Here is a 20,319-nt window from a genome sequence, read left to right as displayed (position 1 = left end):
TTTGTAATCATCTCAGTTGCAGGTAACAAAATCAGAAGGTACCCCATATTCCATGCTTGTACCCTTCATAGCATTTAATATAAAGCAGAAACACAATGCCTGAGCTTCAATCTTTTGAGAACGATATACTTTTGTCTTCACCAGTCTCATTTTCAGCACTAGTGTAACTTTTCATTGCAACAGTTTAAAATTTTTGGGGATTCTTAATGCTTTCTGCACAGGCATAAAAACATTTTTTTTCCTTTTCAAAAAATTTCAGCAAAACTCCCATTTTTTGAAAGTTATTCTTAACGTTTGACTGTTTAGTTAATTATTTTACTTCTATAATTTTAAGCTCATTCAAATAATTAAGTTATACTTGGTAGTGGGACATCATCTCGCTTTGAACATGCTTTATATTCAAAGATTATTTTTCACTTTTTAGTTCATATTGCTATAAAAAGTTTTTTTTTAATTTATTTTTAGTTTAAAAGTTATTATTTTCCATACAAAAGCTTATGATGCAAAAGATAGTATTTCTCTAGATCCATTTTCAGGATGTCCCAGGCTTGTGATGAAATTAATGACTTTCCCTGATTTTTCTTGATCAAAATTAAATTTCTTAAAAGTTCCATGTTTTACTTGACCATTCCTGTTATTTTTATGGCATAAAAGAAATTAACTTTTCTTCGGAAACTAGGAAAACATTGGGCATTTACTTCTTCTCAGAGCAATTTATGACACAGAATACGCAATTTAAAAAAAAAATCTAAATGCACCATGCTGAACATATGGCAGAGAACATTTTTTGGTTTTTGTTTTGGTAGGGAGTGCATTCCAGGAACTCATTAGTCTTCTGTTCAGAAAAGCTAGGAAAGCACACAGGTTGTAATTTAGAGAAACAATAGTGTAACCTTGTATCGCTGATAAGCTTCAAAATAATATCTTTGAGAAATGAGCAAAGAGTTACATTTGACAGGACGATCCAAAAGTCATGTAACTTGTTAAAAAATATTTTATTCCTAAAATTCTACTAATTCTGAACAAAAAATTTTTGCCTAGTAGACAACACTATATTTTTCGGAATGATATGCTATTTTTATTTTTATTTACCATGTGCACTTAAGTTTTAAGTTTGCTGCACAGTCAAGATTTTTTTTAATTGGGAATTTTGCCAAATGCTGACTTTTCATGATATGCATGTGGAGTTTCATCATACCAAATCTTTGCATTTAGACAGATTGTAAAGATGAAAACAGTCTACTTTTCAGAACTCATCTGATAAATCCAACTTGGAAGACAGATTTCTGACTCGCCAGAGAAATTCAACCTTTCGTCCTTCACACTGTCCATATAGTGCTGGCCTAAAAAGATAGGCACCCATTTCTTTTTCAGGCTTGAATCTTTTTTGAAAATGAACATTAATAGAAATAGGTGCTGTTTTAGTTGATAAGTCAAATCAAATAAATTAAAGTGCAGTACTCACATTACCAACGCAAATAAAGATAAAATGATTTTAATAAATAAACAAAATATACAGAAAAATCCAATAAAATTCTTTTTAATAATTCAACAAAATATATACTTATATACATAATTCATTTGGTATCAATAGATGTTCAATTATTTATCTGCATCATAATTCAAAAACCAATTGTTGGTTAAAAACTAAAAACTGATTTGTATATAAATATGTGTTACAAAAATACATTTTAAATAAGACATAAAAAGTTAACATAAAACAATCACGACAATATCTGACATGTTTGAGCTGCATATTCTGTTCCGATGAGACCACGGCTCAGAAGGCTAAATTCAGTAACAGTCTCTTTTAACCTCCTTTTGTTGGTCCTTTCTCTGAAAAGAAGAGGTCGAAATATTTTTAAGTATGATGGGATGTTTAATTTTAGAATGAAATAGATGGTGAAAAAAAAAGCAAAGAAATTAAAAATAAAATGAGCATTTATTTTTAATACAACATGTAAAACAATTTACTATTACACAAAAATTAAAGCCAAATGCCAAATTATTTTCTTGCTTTTTTTTGAACATCAGAGGCAAAAAGAAAAAGGGTTATAAGTTTGACGTGTCAGTGTTTCTGAGTCTGTGTCTGCGACATTGTAGCCTCTAAATGGATGAACCAATTTCGATAATCCTTTTTTTCCTTTTAAATGAGACTTGACCAAGAGCATTCTGATTTAGGTCTTATTTTGAAGAATTTTAATTACCAGAGATACTAGTTAAAAACAATGAAAATTAGCAAAGTATGAAACAAAATTACAAAATTTCACCTGTTGAAATTTGTTTGGAACATACAAATTTACATACAACACAAATTATAACCTCTCCTAGCAAATTTCAAATACTATTCTAAGCCTTTGTTTACGTGATTGGTAAGAATTTCATTGTTGGCTGACAAGAAAGCTAAATGGTTTAAAATTTTTATCTATTGCCAGTTTCTGTTTGTTAATAAATAAATACTGGTATTTCATTTTAGTATATAAAAAAGGCTTTTACAAAAGGTTTTTTTAATTTTTTTTCCTAATGTGAGTAGTAAATTTTAGTAGTTGCAATCATTTTCCCTTTTTCATGTTTCCCACCATGTTACCCAGAAAAAATTTAAATGTACTTAAATTAAGTTTATGCTCTATTTTTTCATTGAGTTGAACTAAGGTTATTATATATATATATATATATATATATATATATATATATATATATATATATACTACCTTACATTTTTCTGTTACAAAATTTGCATTTTAATGACGTTAATGTCTGTGTTAAAATACATCAGTTTATTTTGTTTAAACAATGTGTAACTGTTGGACTAGAGCCATTTATTTTTTGTTCTTGGAGAATTTCCTAAAGTTTTAGAAGGTTTATAAAAGTTTCCAAAACTTACTTCCTTTTTTTTTGAACTTAGAATGTCATCCCGTTATTTTACCGGCGTACGAATTGTTTCCCAGAACCAATATTCCATGCATGTGTAACATGCGTTTGTTGACCCGCCATGATGTGACGTCATAGGAAAGATGTGTAGATTCTTGCTGTATGCATGTGGGAAACAATTTTAAAGATCTTAGTTTTAAATTGTAAACTGTGTTGAGTTGTTTTATCAATATAATTTATGCATGCTTTTTAAGATGCGTCACACCATCGCGTAGGGAGGTAGGGAATGCTATTTAAGTGTGAACTCTCAATCAATCAATGTCTTATTGTTTTACCATGTTGTGACTGCAGTCCGATGTTTTGCTGAGGTGCTGAGATTGTGCCAGGGAGCTGTGTGCTCCAGAGTTCCAGGTTGTAGAGTGGAATCTTTTTGAAAGATGTAGGATGTTTTTCGTTGAGCCCAGCTAGAAATGCGGGCATGTTCCAGTTGTTGCCTTGAGATGATCTTTTTAAGTGAGGGATTTTCTCTCTAAAATTGAGAGTTTAAATCAAGTTGTTTTTGCTGAGAAGAGGTCTAACAAACAGGACCATGGAAGGTCCATGCTCGAGAGCTGGATTGGATGTCCGTTGGATGGATGGTTCATGTTGTCCAGGAGGACAGGTTTCTTTTTTTGAATTCTGCATGGTGGCATAGAATGGCCATGGACAATTTTGATATGGGATCCAAATTGGTGGATCGCGCCCTCACATGTTGTGCCAAATTTTAAGGAAGGAATAGCTTGTTTGGTATGAGCTTTTAACTGGTTCGTCTGAACTATTCTGTTTTTGTCATAGGACTCAAGGTCGTACTTGTATTAAACTAGTCATATGAATTTTACTGGAACTTTAATGATACTATTTTAAGAAATGTTTTCCAACTGATATTTTTGGAGGGATTTTTTTATTCAGTTGTTACAGAATGTGAATTTTATTTACTTGTTAATATTTCCATGTTTTGACATATTTATTGTTTAATAAAATGTTTATTTAATTGTTAAATATGTGTCCTTTCTTTCCGAGCAGATCATTCCACAAATTTTCAGTTGGGTTTGCTTGCTTTGAACCTGCTTTTAGTTCTTTGAACTTCGGGTTTTGATTGAGCTATCAGTTTGAATTCCCAACAGTAACTTTATTAAACTACGGGAATGGGAACTCCTTATTATTTAAATTTTTGTATTTCAATGTATAAGTACCAATATAAGGTACCATCAACCATTAAGTACCATAAAATTAAACTAAATAAAAGAAGCTCAAACATATAAAGTACCAAAATTTTAAAACTATAGCTTATGTTATAACTTTCTTGAGTGGTAAAAAGAAGGTAACACTAACTTCAGAACTAATCTTGTAAATTCTTCTTTATGTTTCTGACTGACACGAGGTGATGGAAAACCATCTTGTTGCGTAAATGGGACCATCCAGCGGCACAAATTATCAAAATATTTCTTACTGAGGGCCATCAGTATATCCGGCATGTATTCCACCACGCTTCTTGGAGAATCTCCTCCGACCACCTGAAGACAGAAAGAAAAACAATAGTTCTTGATTCAGGTATGAGATAGCAGAAATGCAAGAGTACATATGAGGCAGTGAGAAGCCAAGAGATGTAAGTGGACATTTTCATGTTTTGAGTAAAATAACTTTAAAAATAACATCCTAGGTAGGATGTCATTGAATTTTTTTTTCTAAATCATGCTGTACAGCAGTACCTAGAATGGTTAATTGTACTATGTCTTTCCCCAAGATAGAGGAGGGGTTCACCTACTATTTGTACTGGTTATCTCCAATTTTTTATTTTGCCACTTACCTCCCTTTGCTTCTCACTGCCTCATATGATCAGATAGCACCTAAATAACCATATTTTTAAAATGCAATAAATATGTTTATGCAGCATTATAGATAAAAAAATTTCTGCCTACCCAAAAGCTTCTCAATTAAGCCCAATAGCAGGTAAAAATTCATATGCATTAAATGATAAAGAGGTAAACTAAGAAAATTTTACACAACATATTACTGAAAACAATGCAGCCAAGGCTCTAATAGAGTATTATAATAATTAAAAGGCTTAACCAAAACAACTCAGAAAATGTAGGTAAGCACACAATACATAGCCGAACTAAAAAGTTATATCAGCTGATTTAGTTTTTTTTTCAAACATCAAAACATTCAAATTTTATTTTGAATACTTCAAAACAATGCTAAATAAATAAATAGTAAATAAAATATGAGTAAAAATGAACAAATATATACAATTACACAACAAACCAAGCAACAACATGTTTAAAATTACTCACACATTTACCTGTCTGCAAAATTTCAAAAATTTAATGGTTTACTATTTTCTGCGACTTATGAGTCTATATACAGAACAATTTGTTTTCATTCTTCAAGCAATACTATACAGTAAACTCTCGCTTTTGGGTGGTAGGATTATCTGCGTGTCTTTTCACAATTTAATTATTTTTTAACTGTCACTGAATGTTTTTTAAACTTATGATTGTGTTACTGTTTGTTTTTAGCTTTTTAGCTGCTCATATTTTTTTACATTCAAGATGATGCAATGTAGCAATGTTTTTAGCTATAACTCAAATGTATGTTTGAGTTTCATTCATATTTTTTAGCTATTGTATACAGTAGTATCGTTTTTTTACCCATTGTTCGGATTATCAGCGGTTTTCACTTATCCGCGGTTAGCATGCCACCCTATTCCGTGGATAATCCGGAGTTTACTGTACTTACAAAATTATGAAAAAGCTCTTCATAAGAACTGAGAATGCAAAAATATCATCTTTGTTAAACACTTGCTCTCAAAACCCAAGCAGAATTGAGAAATGATTTTTCAAGAAATTTAGTGTCAAAAAAAAGAAGTCAATGATAAAAATATTAATTGTTATATTTACATTTAACAATAGTCCTAAAATTTAAAAAAGAGGGGGATTTAAGATTGCATTTGTTACTATATATTGTTGTTAAGACTATTGTTAAAACTAAATAACACTTCTGTGTAGCAATTTCTGAATTTTTCATAATTTTTGTAACTCATTTTCAAATTCACGATTTTTTAAACATTTAGATGATCTGCTGGAACTTAGCTCACTCGTTTATTTGCAGCAGTTGAATGAGTCCGATTCAATCATGTGTAAATAATTTGCACAAGTGATGCAATTAATAATATACCAAAAATGTACCTTGAATGTTTTACCAAGGCTACTGGTTTTAAACTTTTGCATATGATTTCAATTAAGAGACAAAAGTAAAAGAAAAAATAATTTAAATTATGGGATAAAGTGAAACATAAATGACAAACCTTTAACACTTGCATGACCAGCACTTCTCCTTGGTTATTTACAACATTTAACATATTTGGAACTTCTCTACTGTGAGTAATAAACTCTGCCTGCAAAAGAAACAATTCAGAAAATGAAATCTAAAAAAAAAAGTTTGGACAAGAATTTTTCCCTCTAAAAATTTAATAGCCACATTACTCCACTATTCTTTATTAGATTTACAAACACGTAAGAACAAATATAAATAAAAGCGAAACCTTTTTTTACGCATGAAAAACATAAATAGGCATCATTAATTTTCTAATATATTGACACATAAAGGGTGATAAAACATCAAGAGCAGAGGTCAATCCAGGTTTTTGTTTTTAGGAGTGCATTTTGTCATAAAAAGAAAAGATTTTTGTGAACTTTTTCCTTTCTGTGAAAAAAAAAAAAAAAAAAAGTTGTTGGGTATTTTTCTTTTACATACTTGTGAGTGAAATCCTATATCCTAAGAGCATGTTTAGCTATCACAAATCTAATCTAAAATCCTTTTGGCCATGGCTACACTCGGAATGACTCGGAAGCTGGAGTTTTTTTTTTTTTTTTTAAACTGATATTTTGCTGTTAGCTGAATTGTCCTTAAAAGTGGTGAAAGTTATGAAGTGGCTGCGTTTATGATATGGAATTTTGTGTAAGATTTGCAGCAGAAGTGACGCCTGAAGAGTGACGTTTTAAAATAGTCCAAGACCAAGATTCAGTTTACTAAAACTTAGGCAGGAGTGGAAATTTAAAAAAAAAAGAGTCACAGGTCCAACGGACCAGTAGGTACAAAATTTCAGTGGTCCGTACACACTTTTAATGGTCCTTTCTTGCACCAGATTTTAAATAATGTAAAATAAAAAATAGGTTAAAAAAACATTAATATGACTATTAGCATCAATTACCAGTTTTCAGCAGACATATTTGAGCAAATGGGGAAAAGAATTAAACAACAGGCATCTTTTTGTTCACCAATACCAGGAAAGGAATTTAAGCCAATGAAATCTTAATTGCTTTGGGAGAAAGTCAATAGGTTGGTAAAAACAATATGCTACAATGCTGTAGAAATTTCTTCTATCTTTTATAACAGAGAAAACCTAAACATGGTAAATAAAAGTACAAACTTTCAACAAGATTAAAAAAATGATGATGCTTATAATTTTTGAAAAGAAAAACAGAAAGAAAGCTTCAATGATCCCATGGACCACTAAAATTTATTTTCTGCTGGTCCAATGGATATTTTAGTGGTCTTGGATTAGTGGACCACTGTTAATTTTGAGCCTTGTTAGTTGAAATCTAATCTTTTGCGCACCAAAAACCTAAATATAACAGATCCATGAGGAAAATTACCAGAAATCCAGCAGCAGCTTTCACCGTCGGTTTCTCCGGCAGATTCAAGGCAGCGACCGCAAACTGAAACAGCACAAGTGGGTTTATGGCATCATGTTTGAAGAACACGATCGCTCGCTTCACAATCTGCTCCAGCATCTGGAGGAAAGATTCGATGATTACGGTGCTCTCCCGGAAGTCTTTCATGGAGAGCTGAATGGTGTGATCGCATATTTCCGCGAAGAAACCAGACAGCGCCCCCCTTTGGTCCTCGTCAGTGCTGAAGAGCAGGAGTACTTGCTTGGTCATGTCCAGTACTGATGAATGGGGTGAATTCTTATACAGATGGAGGATGAGATTCAGCATGTCGGGCAGGAACATCTTGCACGAGTCGCTCATCATTGAGACGGACCTTTTCAGGGCATCACAAAGAGCCTGAAAAAGAAGGATATTTCCTTTTGTATGACATAATGAAATAACCTGCAGATATGAACAAAGTGAAAACTGCTCTATGTGAAATTCGGTGGAACTAAATAAGTGCATCAATCCTTAACACTTGGAGGTCCATTTAAAAAAAAAGGGGTTTTCTTATAACAAAATCCAATGAGATTATAAAATGTAACTGGAGAATATTATAAGTAATGCAAGTATCTTAGAATTGTGTTTAGGGACTCTATTTTAAAGCCGTGAAAATTGTACATCTGTTTAAAATGTGTCAGAAACTGCTTGACTTAGAACTTTGGGGGTCAATAACCCCCGGATTGGGAGCAGCTGGTTTAGATCAGTCATTATTTTAAATGGCCATTTTGTAAGAAAAGTAAATTAAGAATAATTCTCATGGAATTGTTTCATACGTGACTAAAGATCCGATTCTAAATTATTGCTTTAGCAAAAAAAAAAGTAGTTTTCTAAGAAAAAAAATGGTACTTCTTGCAGTCAGTAGCCGACTGAAAGTTATAAATATAATTAGCGACTACATGCAACCACCATTTCTGAATATTCTGAGTTTATACTTGTCTCTCATTTATACTTCCTCCATAAGCCACATACAAATAGTGCTGCACACAGTAATAAAAAAAAAGGGACCAGTGATCATAAGTACCTCTGTAATCTGCTCAGTGACTTCCCACTGATTGCCCAACTCCTTGAATATTGCTAGCAACTTCTCGAGTACAAACATGACAGGTTGGGGTTGCTTCAGGTTTTCTTCCCGAATTTTGCATGACTCCTTCTCTTCTGCAGTTTCATCTTCATGCTCTTTTTCCCAGTGAGTGTCGAGAGTGGAAAACAGCATAGAGAGCATATGCAGATTGAGTACAATAGCAGTGGCATTGTTGGGACTGAGCTTGAAAAAGAAGCACAACAAAATAAATATGTGAAAAAATATTTAAAAGAGAATCAAATGAGTTTTATTTATAAAACGATAATATACAGGTTAGCATGTAAGCAACAAATATGAAGCTGATGTGATTCAAGTAGATTTCTAAGTGGAAAAATCATTTAACTGATTAATAACTTATATATTTAAAATCAAGAACGCTTTTAAGCTTAAAGGACTTAAGCTTCTCTAGGACAAATTGAGCCTATTTTGCCATATACCAACGTGCATGTTCTAAAATTCTGGACAGACTCCTTATATTTTGGTTAATAAAAAAAAATGAAAAATCAGCTCTTAATTACTTTTTGGTAGTTCTCTGCATATTTTGTAACCTGTGCTATTCTTAATAATCTTGATCAATGACCATGAATTCGGTTAAAGTTTGTTTTTGTCGACAGATTTAAAAGTCGTCTAGAATCGTCAAAAGCCTAGGCTATATTTGAACCCAAAATGCACAAAACTCAACACAAGCTGTGCTGATTTTGAACCACAAAATTCCCCTATTTGACGAACCTTTCACGAAATTCTACAGCAAACTGAACAATAAATCGAAATTTTTCAACAGCAGCAGTGTTTTAACCAATAAGAACCCAAAGATGCATTTCCTGCCCAATTAAGAGGATACATTTCAAGGAAAATACTTACTTGTTGGGAATGTAGCTGCTGTTGCAGTTCCGAAAAAATTGGAGACAAAAGGTTATCTAAGTAGTTCATGATGAAAGAGTAGGGCATGATAGAAAGCACTTTGCCAACCGTGCACATGATGCGAACCTTTTCTCTAGATTTCAAAACATTGTCTTTTAGAGCTTCCTATAAAAACAAATATTGAATGGTTAGATTCTTTAAATTTTGTAACAACATTATATACAATATTAATGTGCGCATGTATCTATTTTGAATGCTTTTGGAAAAAGAAAAAAAAACGGTTCAACTTGACTTATTTTTACAATAAGATTAGATCTAATAGAAAGTTCTGTCCGTTTTAAAGAGATATATTAGTTCTTAAAACATTTAACATAATGCACGACTTAATATACACCAATTTTTATGACTTCTTGCTAGTGTGATAGCAATTTATAAAAGGTATTGGTAAAATGTGCCTTGTTTTTGGAAGCAAAGAAAGCAAAACTTAACATCATTTTACTTTTGGCCTTTTTCCAAGCCAAAAAATTTTGCAAATAGAGAAATAAGGAATAATTGGATGGTGCAATGCCTAGGAAGTGTGGTGGATGCGAAACAATTTACTAGTGAAGCCCCTGAGCTGCATGTAAAAAATTTAAACAGCTTCTGTTCCGCGATTGTTTCTTTCTTTACATCATTTTACTTTTGGCCTTTTTCCAAGCCAAAAAATTTTGCAAATAGAGAAATAAGGAATAATTGGATGGTGCAATGCCTAGGAAGTGTGGTGGATGCGAAACAATTTACTAGTGAAGCCCCTGAGCTGCATGTAAAAAATTTAAACAGCTTCTGTTCCGCGATTCTAAAAGACAAGACGTTCTTCAAAAATGGGATTGTCATCAAGCTGGCAAGAAGTCACAAGCAATGAAGGCAATTATATCATACAGAAAATATTGTTAAATATTTAAAAACTGTATAATTTTTTCTTTTTTCATAAATGGACAGAACTTTCTGGTGGACCTAATATTTCATACAATACTAATTATTTCACACATCTTTTGAATGATTAAGAAAAAAAAATCTAATTTTGTAATTATGTTATGCTTTTAGTTTGATCTATAAGTAAATTAATTCAGTGCCCCCTCTCTCCCAAATGCACTATTTCTAAATTCCCTCATTTCTTCAAACTTACACTAAAGTTACTAACTTTTTGGATTTTTAAAATCTTGATATTCAAGCAATAGTTTGTTAGAAGATCTATAAAATAGTTAATAAATGATTAGCTAGATATCCTTAAACTAATTGGATTGTTTTAAGGGTTGTCTTAACTCATTATAGTATTGAAGGTCATTAAAGGCTCCGACTGCGAAGATAAATAACACATATTTCACGGGATTTATTTTCTAAAGTTTTAGGTTTTAACACATATGAAATTCACATTAAAAAAAAAAGGGGGGGGGGGAGATTTTTAGCATTTTTGCAGAGCATTTTTATGCCTTTCGCCTACATCAATCTCCCCATTTGACTAGTGTCAGCTCCAAGAAATTTTGAAGCTGAATAAAGATCTTTTGAAGTAAAAAAATGCTCTCAGCAACATAGCAAACGAAATCCAATTGTTAGTAAAACATTTTGAGAAAGTTAAAAAGCCTTTCAAAATCTAGGCTGATTCAATTTTTTAAAAATTCTTTTTCAAACATTTTAAGTCATAACAACACACTGTGAGCATGAAACTAAGGATATTGCTTTAATACACCTAAGTTACAGAGGAATTCACCAAGTACTTCAGCATTCAGAAAAATGTCTGCAGTAAAAAGTGTACCTTGACAAGATTTGACTGTATATAGGGCATATTTTGTGATTTATATATTTCTATACACAGCACAAACAGTATGATATACACAACATTGCTTACGAATCTAACTTCTTCTATGTACAAGAGGTTCCTTTCGCTGATCAATGTTGAGGGTCACGTTCAGGACTGCAGAGTCAGATTGATTTTGAGGTAAAGGACTCAAGGACTTCAAGAGTCGGAGTAGGTCATTTTCCCTCCGATTTCGCAGCCCTGGTCATGCTGAATAGCATGTGAAATGTTTTGTTAAAATTAGACATAGGCACTTAAAATAAATGCATAATTACCAGACTAGTATGAAGTATCTGTTCTGCAAAAGGCCTCATTGTTGAATAGCAATCCCTTGTGATATCTTTTAGCGCAAATGTGGCAGAAATTGCCACTTCAGAATTTCGCAGTCCCATGAGCAGCAGTGGTATGACACAACCCAGCACATTGGGATGCATGTTAATCCATTCTGCAAAGGAACCTGTAAAAAGAAGTTAAATTAAAAAAAAAAAAAAACATAAAAAAAATCAATAAACAGTACCAAATGAAACTCAAAAATGATTAACTTACCAATAGCTTCCATAGTAGCTGAAATAATTCGTATATGTTGCAATGGAATGTTTCCCAAATGGGCCATAAACATGGGTATGTAACAAGATTCCTTCACGTCCACATTCTCCGCAACTTCTTTGAATGCAAAAAGGCAAGCCTCTAAATACTGCAAAGAGATAAGTTTTGATTTTTATTCACCGAGAAAAACTATTTCTTCAATAGTACTTAAAATAAGAGTTTGGTTTATATTAAAACAATAGTTGAAATGATCATGGTTTTTTCTAAGTAATTGCTATGTTTTATCATCATGCATAAGATCATTTCCTGTTTTAAGTCAGGTCACTTCATGATTTAACGAACAAAATGTTAGCTTTTTCAGCAGTAAATGTCTACCTTAGCGCAGAAGCTTGTTGAAAACAGTGGTCACAAGTTGGAAAATACTGAATTAGACATCGACTTTTTAGTGCAAATAAACTGGCCTTTGAAACATAAAAAAAGTCAAACAAACAGTTTAGTTTTATTTAAATGTCTTTTATATGGTTATATCTAATCATCTACCTCACTGTTTGTTTCTTACTGAAAGCATTCCACTTATATATGTCTGTGCAATAAATTCTCCATAGTAGCAATAGCAATAATATTTCATATAAAGACTAAAAAAATAAATAAAATCCAATTCTATATAAAAGATTACCAATGACAGTTTGTGACTGATTTCTGTTTCATATATTAAAATAAAGAAACTTTTATTTAAAAAAAAAGTTTGATTGGATATTGAAATACTTAGAGATCAAAATTTCAATAGATGAACTATATTGTATTATTTAAAACTTACAGCATTGTTAAAAAAAAAAAAAAAACACTCAGTAATACTCAAGGAATGTATAAACAAATTAATGCTGGTAAACAACCTCAATACCAGCTAGCCTAAGATCCATTTGAATAAATCTGTACCTCAGAGTCAGATTACCATAAGCAAAAAATTGGTCTTTTAAGATTGTTACCCCATTGTATGTAGAATCTTATTCTGTATTGAGACACAACAATGTAATTTCATAAAAAAATTCCTTCATCATTATTTACTTGTCTCATTTTTGTACGTACTAGACAAACATTTTTATGTTCTTTTGCAAAGTAGTGATAGTAATACTGGCCTAGATTTCAGGTACAAAAATAAGAAAGACAAATTAAGGTTAGAACAGAAACTGATTCTCTCCTAAATTAGCAAAAGAATAATACTGATACCAATAACTGGAGAGTTGATTGTTTTGAAATAATATCCAAACTGCAACTCATCCGTTTTTTAGGAATGGGGTTGTTTCCTTCAGTCGAAACTAGTACTTTTGTCACTAAAACTGATAGAATAAGCAAAAAAAAAACATGGACCCAGAAAACAGTTTTATTTTCCCAACAGTTATTTTTTAATTAATTTTTAAACTGTCCGATTTTTCAAACGAGGCATGGTCTTGATGACCTTACAAATGATGCACTTTGGCGCATCTTTGTACCCGCGTTTCCACGTTATGATAATAAAGAAGCGAATTAAAATTGCGCTCCACGCTTGCTGTCAACCCTATCGTTGGCAATACACATGAGTAAAGATGCGAATTAAGTATTTTGTTCTGTGAATGGCATTTCATCATTTGTGATGTCATCGGCAGAAGCATAAACAATGAAAGTGCACCAATTTAAGTAATTTTTTAAAAATATTAAAGCCTAACAAATTATTTAAAAAACGGTCAGAGCCTATTTTTTTAAGCATGCTCCTTCACAAAAAAATACTTTTAAAAGTTTGGAAATGGCCCAATTGATGAGATTTAAAAATAGTTTAATTATTATGAGTTATTACCTGCCACTGTGAAGGGTCATTAGTTACAGTTGTGGTGGCAATGCTTAAGTGAGTAATTAAATTGGCCAAAGCAGCTTGCCGTAGGATGTTATAGCAGTACATCTAGGGGAGAAAGAAAGAAGAGCTATATTGCATACAATTGCAAATCTGACATGCCATGTAATAGTAATCAACCATGCATTTGCAAAAAATTAGCAATTTTTCAAGTGAAATAAAGAATTAAGACATAATTAAAACAGATTTGTAAAGATTCTTACAACTTAAAACTTAGACAGAATGTTTTTTAATAAAATAAATGATCTGATTTATCAACAATAAAAAGTTAAAAAAAAACATCTCGATGGAAGGTAGCCATTTAGAGGGTGTGTGGAAAATGCACAGCACAGAACAAAAGTACAAAAAGCATTGCAGTCGAGTTCAACAAATATTAGATAAATTAAAAAAAATAATAATTTCATTCAAAAAACAATAAAGGGATAAAGATGCTCTCCAGAAAACAGCCACACATACACAAAAAAACAGCCATCTTGTAAACAACCAATGGTACATCAAAGCTTCAAAAATAAATTGGAAAAGAATGGTTTTATCTAAATACCTACCTGATTTTAATAATTTTGAAATGTTAAAGATAGCAAAATACAGTACAATAATTTAAACAGTACTTCAAAACTTCGAAAATTACACAATTTAGATTTAAAATAAATAAATTAATTAATACAAGCAAGAAAAGAGGAAAGAATGACTTACAATAGAATCCCCAATATCTTGCCTATAACATCTAAAAGATTCTTTTTCGTCTGTTAAAGAAAAAAAAAGAAAAAAGAATTATGACAATACTAATAAGGAAACCAAAGATTGGAGTCAATTCCGATTTGAGACTAAAAATAAATAAATAAGTAATAAAATAAAATTTAAAAAAAAAATGTAATAAATGAAAAGAATAAAAAGTAAAAATGAGCCAAGAAAATATTTTACCAGATTTCCATTGTTTGTATATGCTTTCTGGTGGATATCTGAGTTTTACTAAATATGTGTCTAATAAAGATTGGAAAACTGGATGAAAAACCAGCAAAAGGCTTTCAAACCCACGATCTGATGACACAATTGCATCCTGGTAAGAAAATATAAACAGTTAACAATTTTCAAATGTAGGACACACAAAATTTATCAAACATATAAAGTGCATTTAAAGCCTAAATATTGCTGGAATTGAATGAAGTTGAACATGTTTTGATGCTTGATACTACTACTTAATGTAAAAAAAAAAACCTTGACTTTGCATCTGACAAAATTCAAATCATTTTCCGCAATCAAGATTGAAACAAGGACTTAAATGATTTTAATTCCACTTCAACTATATAATAGTATACTTGAACAAACACTGCAAAGGATTAATATCAAAGAAAGAATTAAGAACACCTTTGACTCAATGAATCATAGCTAAGAGCACCCTTGACCAAGTCATCTTGCAAAAATAAGTAAACAAATAAATGAATTAAAATTGGTTCATTTGTTTAGGAGCTACCCAATGTCCTACATAAAAATATACTTATAATCCCCCCCTCTTTTGTGATAAGGGTTAAAGGGGATAAATAAAGCTTGATCAAACTGAAAAACCAACATAAACAAAGCAGTTTTTCAAGAAAATACAGTACATAGCTATTTTAAGGCTACGATGGAGCATCTTCATCACTATAAAAATGGTCAACACACAAAAAGAAAGTCATAAGGTGCTTTAACTAATAAAAAGAACTTCCCAAACAAATAAAATAACATTAAAAAATATACAACAATCATTAGAAAATAGTGTCAGCAAAAGAAATGAAAAAAAAAGGGGGGGGGAATGATGAAAAAAAAAAAAAAACACTGAATTCACTAACTATTCTGGAAAATGATTTTTTAAAAGGCAGCATGTATTTATTTTTTTAGCAACGCATTATTTATGTACCATGATTAAAAATAAATAAAGAAATAAACTAAATATTACCAAATACTAAATAGATAAACATAAAAAAGACATAAAAAACTTTTTTTTTCTTTAGTAGAATCACAGGTTTAAATTACCATTATTAAAAAAAGAACATTTAATGCAAGGGAAAAAAAAACTAAATTTTGATTTCAATCAAATGTTTTAAAAATTTTCTGAATCATAATTTGAAAGCAATAAATAATAAACATATTGAAGATTTAGAATGAAAACACGATTCTCAAGCAATATAGAACTGCACTCAATTAGCCTAAAACTCATTTCAGACAGTGAAATCTGGATTAAATGATTTTTCAATATTTTGGACAGAAACTAAACATTTCAGTAATATAATGGCAATCTAGAATTAGATACTGTACGTAAACAAATGAAAGACAAGTACTTGAAGAGTGTACCAAAATCCAAATGCTTGTTCACTACATACTTCATCCACAGGATACTGACCAGGTGTTGCACTGCATTTCTAAACATAAAAGGATGCATATGAATATTCATGTTTTTTAAAATTATAACTGATTCCAACTTCAGGAATAAGTCAGTATTAAAAATGGTAGCACATATAGTCAAGAAATTCAAAAAGAAATATTTCAGATGCAATATAAAGAAATTTTGAAAAACATGACTTTTTTTTAAATTTAATGCTTTTATTACCAATGCATAAAAAATACTTACTAGAATGAAACTTATAAACTTTATAATCATATCTTTCTTTCCCGGTTTGTCGAGGATTGTGTTTAGTAATAACTGGCAGTGGTTTTCTGCAACAGCAATGACCAAACCATAAATGCTGTTACATTTATCCTACATAAAAGGAAAACTTTTTGAAAACATAATTCAGAATTCAGGTGCAAAATATATTTATGCTTATGCATTTTCAGTCAGCATGTATGAAATTTAGTGCAATGCTCAAAAGATTAAAAATATAGCTGTGCACTACTTCAAACTTCAATTTAAATCCAAAATTAATTCAATCCTGAAATTCCAATTCTACGAAATAATTTGTTTTATAATGACTTTTTAAGCAAAAAAAATATATAAATAAATAAATAAATAAAATAAAAATAAATAAATAAATAAAATAAAATAAATAAATAAATAAATAAAATAAAATAAATAAATAAATACTGTTTGAAAATTTAAACGCTAACTATTCTATTTGGAGCATACAAAGGATTTTCTTTTTTAATCATCACACTATCTAGTAACTAATTAATATCTTGAGGGGAAAAAATCAAGAGTGAAAATAAAATGCTATCAACTTTCTATATTAAGATGATTAAACACGTTAAAAACATTTTCAGTTAATAAGCATATTTTTTATTTTTAAAACAAAAAGGAGGGAGAAAAAGGTAATTATGGAGTGTACCCTATGAGACTTTCATGCACATAAAAATCTATATCAAGTATGAATTACATGCATTTTTTTTTTCTTCAACAGCATGAACTTAAGCATGAAGTTGAGAAGCATAAGACAATAATATAAAATGAAAATGCAATTACCATATCATCATCTTTGATGGTTTTCTCCAATAAATTTTCTAAATGAACAATATGCTCTATCATTTCAAGAATTAGATTTGGGTGCCTGCAAAAAGTGTAATCAATAAAGTTATTATTAAAAACTAAACATTTAAAAATGCAACTATGTTTTGAATTTACAAATTCAAAATTATTTGTTTCTTTTTTTAACAACAGAAAGTGTTTTTTAAACCAATATAAAAATTTTGCAACATTTAATAAGCTGTTAAGTGAAAGAGAATCCCGAATACTGAAAGGCCAATGGGAGAAAATATACCATCTAAAATTTTATAGATGCATGTTAAATGAGCAAGAAAACTCTGCTTTTACACTTTCTATTCTAATGGGAAGGGGAAACTCAAGCAAATTTCCTGTAGAAAGTATCTGCAGATTTTCTGCAAATATCTTCTACACTAAAGATATAATTTTGCACACTTCTTCAAATTAAAAGTAAATTTAAAGTTCCTGTAAATTGCACATCTTCGGCTTAAAAGTTGCACAAAATGTCCAGTTTTATGCTTCATTTGCAGAAACTTGAGATTTACTATGAATTTGAAGAAATTTGCAGAGCTTCTGCAAAATTATATCTGTAGTTGGAAGATGTTTGCAGAAAGTCATCTTTGACTGCACCTGCTTTATGCTCCTTAAGCGCCTTGAGTGACCAATATGTGATCGGCTATATAAGGCAAAAATTTTACGTTCAACAGTTTTGTGTAGCTGTCTCTTGTTTGCACTATTGGCCATGTGCTGTTATTCTTAAAGAAAACACTACTTCTAGTGCGATGAAATAATTGGAATGGTGTCGAAATGCTCCGAATTGTTCGATGTTTGGAGGAACAACTTTTTGCTGCCAAGTATGGAGACATAGTACTGGTTTTGGCATTTTCTGTCAAGAATGTGTGCCTGAAATTTTAATTTCATGCTTCTTTTCTGCAGTAACACCGAGTACTGAACAAACAAACAAAATGTTTCCTTTTATACTCTAGAAAGGGTTTTGATCTTGGGATTGTGGTTTTTTGAAAAAGGTCACGTTTCTACGTGTGCAATTGCGTTTTTAATTAAATGTTATATTTGATAATGACCCCAAAGTAAAATTTATAAGGTATCTACTATCTATGTATATTGCAGAACAATTTCCCTCTGGAGGACATCACAAAAAATTGTGTTTAAGGGGGGGAGGGGGTACAACTTTTTGGACCACTTTGTACAATACAAAATTTAGGCAGAACAAAGTTCGGTTTGATTTTTTAGAAAACAAAAATGAGGCAACAGATGTTAGTGATATTAAAGCTTAACTTCAAGAGTATTTAATACAACTTAAATCCTAAACTCGAATACAAGTTATTAAACAAAACTATGTGAGCTTAGGAATAGAGCCAGATTTGACTATGCTGTACAACAACTGAAATACTGTTTTTTTCGGAAATATTGAACTTATTTTTTACAGTGAATGCTTTTAAGATTGAGGTTCCTGTCTAAAAAGATCAATTTAAAAAAAAATCTCACACCAAAATACTTGAGTAAAAGAAATGGTACTACTTACTTGCTAGCATCAGGGTGATTAGATATATTGCTCAGTGTTTCTAATGCAGTTTGACTAATTTCATCTCTATATACAGAATCGAAAGTGAGCGTCACTAAAAACTTGTTCTCCAGTCCGGAAGGTCCCAGTACAGCCCAGCTAGAGTAACACTTCAAGGAAATTTCACACACTTCGGCGGGAGAAGAAGTTTTAGAAAGCACACTCTGGACGAGTTCCATGACTAGTTCCGATGAGGATCGAAGCGCGTTCCTGATGACGCCAACTTTGGAATGGGAGATTCTTGTAGTTTGGAACTGTAAAATTGTATTTGAAAGTGGTGATTGAAATTGCTTTAAAGGCAGACTGCTGCGTAACATTCATCAGTTGTAATTTTCTTATAACTACATTTCACACAAAAAGCATTGCAAGATTTTTTATCCAGTTTTAAGCAGAAACTAATACAAAAACTTTCTTTTTAAAACTGAACAGTAATATAATATTTAAATATAATTTTATAATGTACAGAAAAAGAAAAGAAAAACAATCATAAGGAACCAGAATAATTTTTATTTTTTAAATTTTAATTCAGGTATTTAAAAATATATAAGTATGAAGTAAATAAATACCTTTGCACTACAAAGCAATCATATTAAAAATGATGTTTACAGCACACATTCAAAGACGGAGGGGAAAAAAAGACATGCTTTAAGGTTTCAAGGAACCCTTTTTTTCAATGCAGAAAGTAAACGCTTATGAACGCAAATTGATACGAATTATAACATTGCTTTTCTTACGACGCTTTTAGGCAAAAGTATCTATTGCAGGCATGCTCCCCCCCCCCAATTGTGCAAGAATGATTAATTTGTAAGTAGACGTAGTAATAGATGGCTAAGTATTTTCAGTTGATCATGAAAAAAAATTAATTAAAAACAAAAAACCCCGACTGCGTAAAAACCAAAAAAACTAAAAAGAAGAATGAATACGCCCAGTAGTTTAGAATGTTATTAAGTACTATTGAATAATTACACCGTTGAAATAGTTTTATAACCGCACACAGATAAGATAAATCATAAATTCAAAAGCAGAATAGAAGGATCAACAGTCGGGGCTCATTCCTTTCTGATTCAAGGAACCCCGTAAAATTTGAATGAGCCCCGACTGTTGATCCTTCTATTCTGTTTTTGAATTTATGATTTTTCTTATCTGTGTATGGTTATAAAACTATTTCAACGGTTTAGTTATTCATTAGTACTTAATAACATTCTAAACTACTGGGCATATTCATTTTTCTTTTTAGATTTTACGCAGTCGGGTTTTTGTTTTTATTTAATAATTTTTTATTTGACATTTTTTAGTTAATTTTCATTGACTTAGTTATTATGATTATGATACGGTACATTTCGCAATCTTGTCATTTCATTGAGAGAGTTTGTATTGTGAGGTCTATTAAGTAACTTGCGGTGGTTTAAAGTACTGATAATTAGTCCCTCTAGGGACCTAACTCCGCTTAA

At 31.0% G+C, this 20,319-nt stretch overlaps 1 protein-coding gene across 1 annotated transcript in view; it reads right to left on the bottom strand.

The window, feature by feature from the left end:
* Positions 1-1,524: 1,524 nt before the first annotated feature.
* LOC129217669 (importin-13-like) overlaps positions 1,525-20,319 on the bottom strand; it is a 31,286-nt gene continuing 12,491 nt past the window's right edge. Inside the window, exons 6-20 of the mRNA XM_054851997.1 lie at positions 18,830-19,122; positions 17,269-17,353; positions 16,441-16,569; positions 16,151-16,231; positions 14,757-14,892; positions 14,529-14,578; positions 13,782-13,883; positions 11,951-12,098; positions 11,680-11,861; positions 9,571-9,735; positions 8,650-8,892; positions 7,569-7,982; positions 6,218-6,307; positions 4,243-4,424; positions 1,525-1,836 (exon numbers count right to left, since the gene is read on the bottom strand). Coding sequence (XP_054707972.1) covers positions 1,725-1,836; positions 4,243-4,424; positions 6,218-6,307; positions 7,569-7,982; positions 8,650-8,892; positions 9,571-9,735; positions 11,680-11,861; positions 11,951-12,098; positions 13,782-13,883; positions 14,529-14,578; positions 14,757-14,892; positions 16,151-16,231; positions 16,441-16,569; positions 17,269-17,353; positions 18,830-19,122 — 2,412 coding nt within the window. The 3' untranslated portion in view covers positions 1,525-1,724. The remainder of the gene's footprint in view (positions 1,837-4,242; positions 4,425-6,217; positions 6,308-7,568; positions 7,983-8,649; positions 8,893-9,570; positions 9,736-11,679; positions 11,862-11,950; positions 12,099-13,781; positions 13,884-14,528; positions 14,579-14,756; positions 14,893-16,150; positions 16,232-16,440; positions 16,570-17,268; positions 17,354-18,829; positions 19,123-20,319) is intronic.

Source organism: Uloborus diversus, chromosome 2 (genome assembly GCF_026930045.1).
Source record: "Uloborus diversus isolate 005 chromosome 2, Udiv.v.3.1, whole genome shotgun sequence".
NCBI lineage: Eukaryota > Metazoa > Arthropoda > Arachnida > Araneae > Uloboridae > Uloborus > Uloborus diversus.
This window is presented reverse-complemented; position numbering and strand designations above follow the sequence as displayed.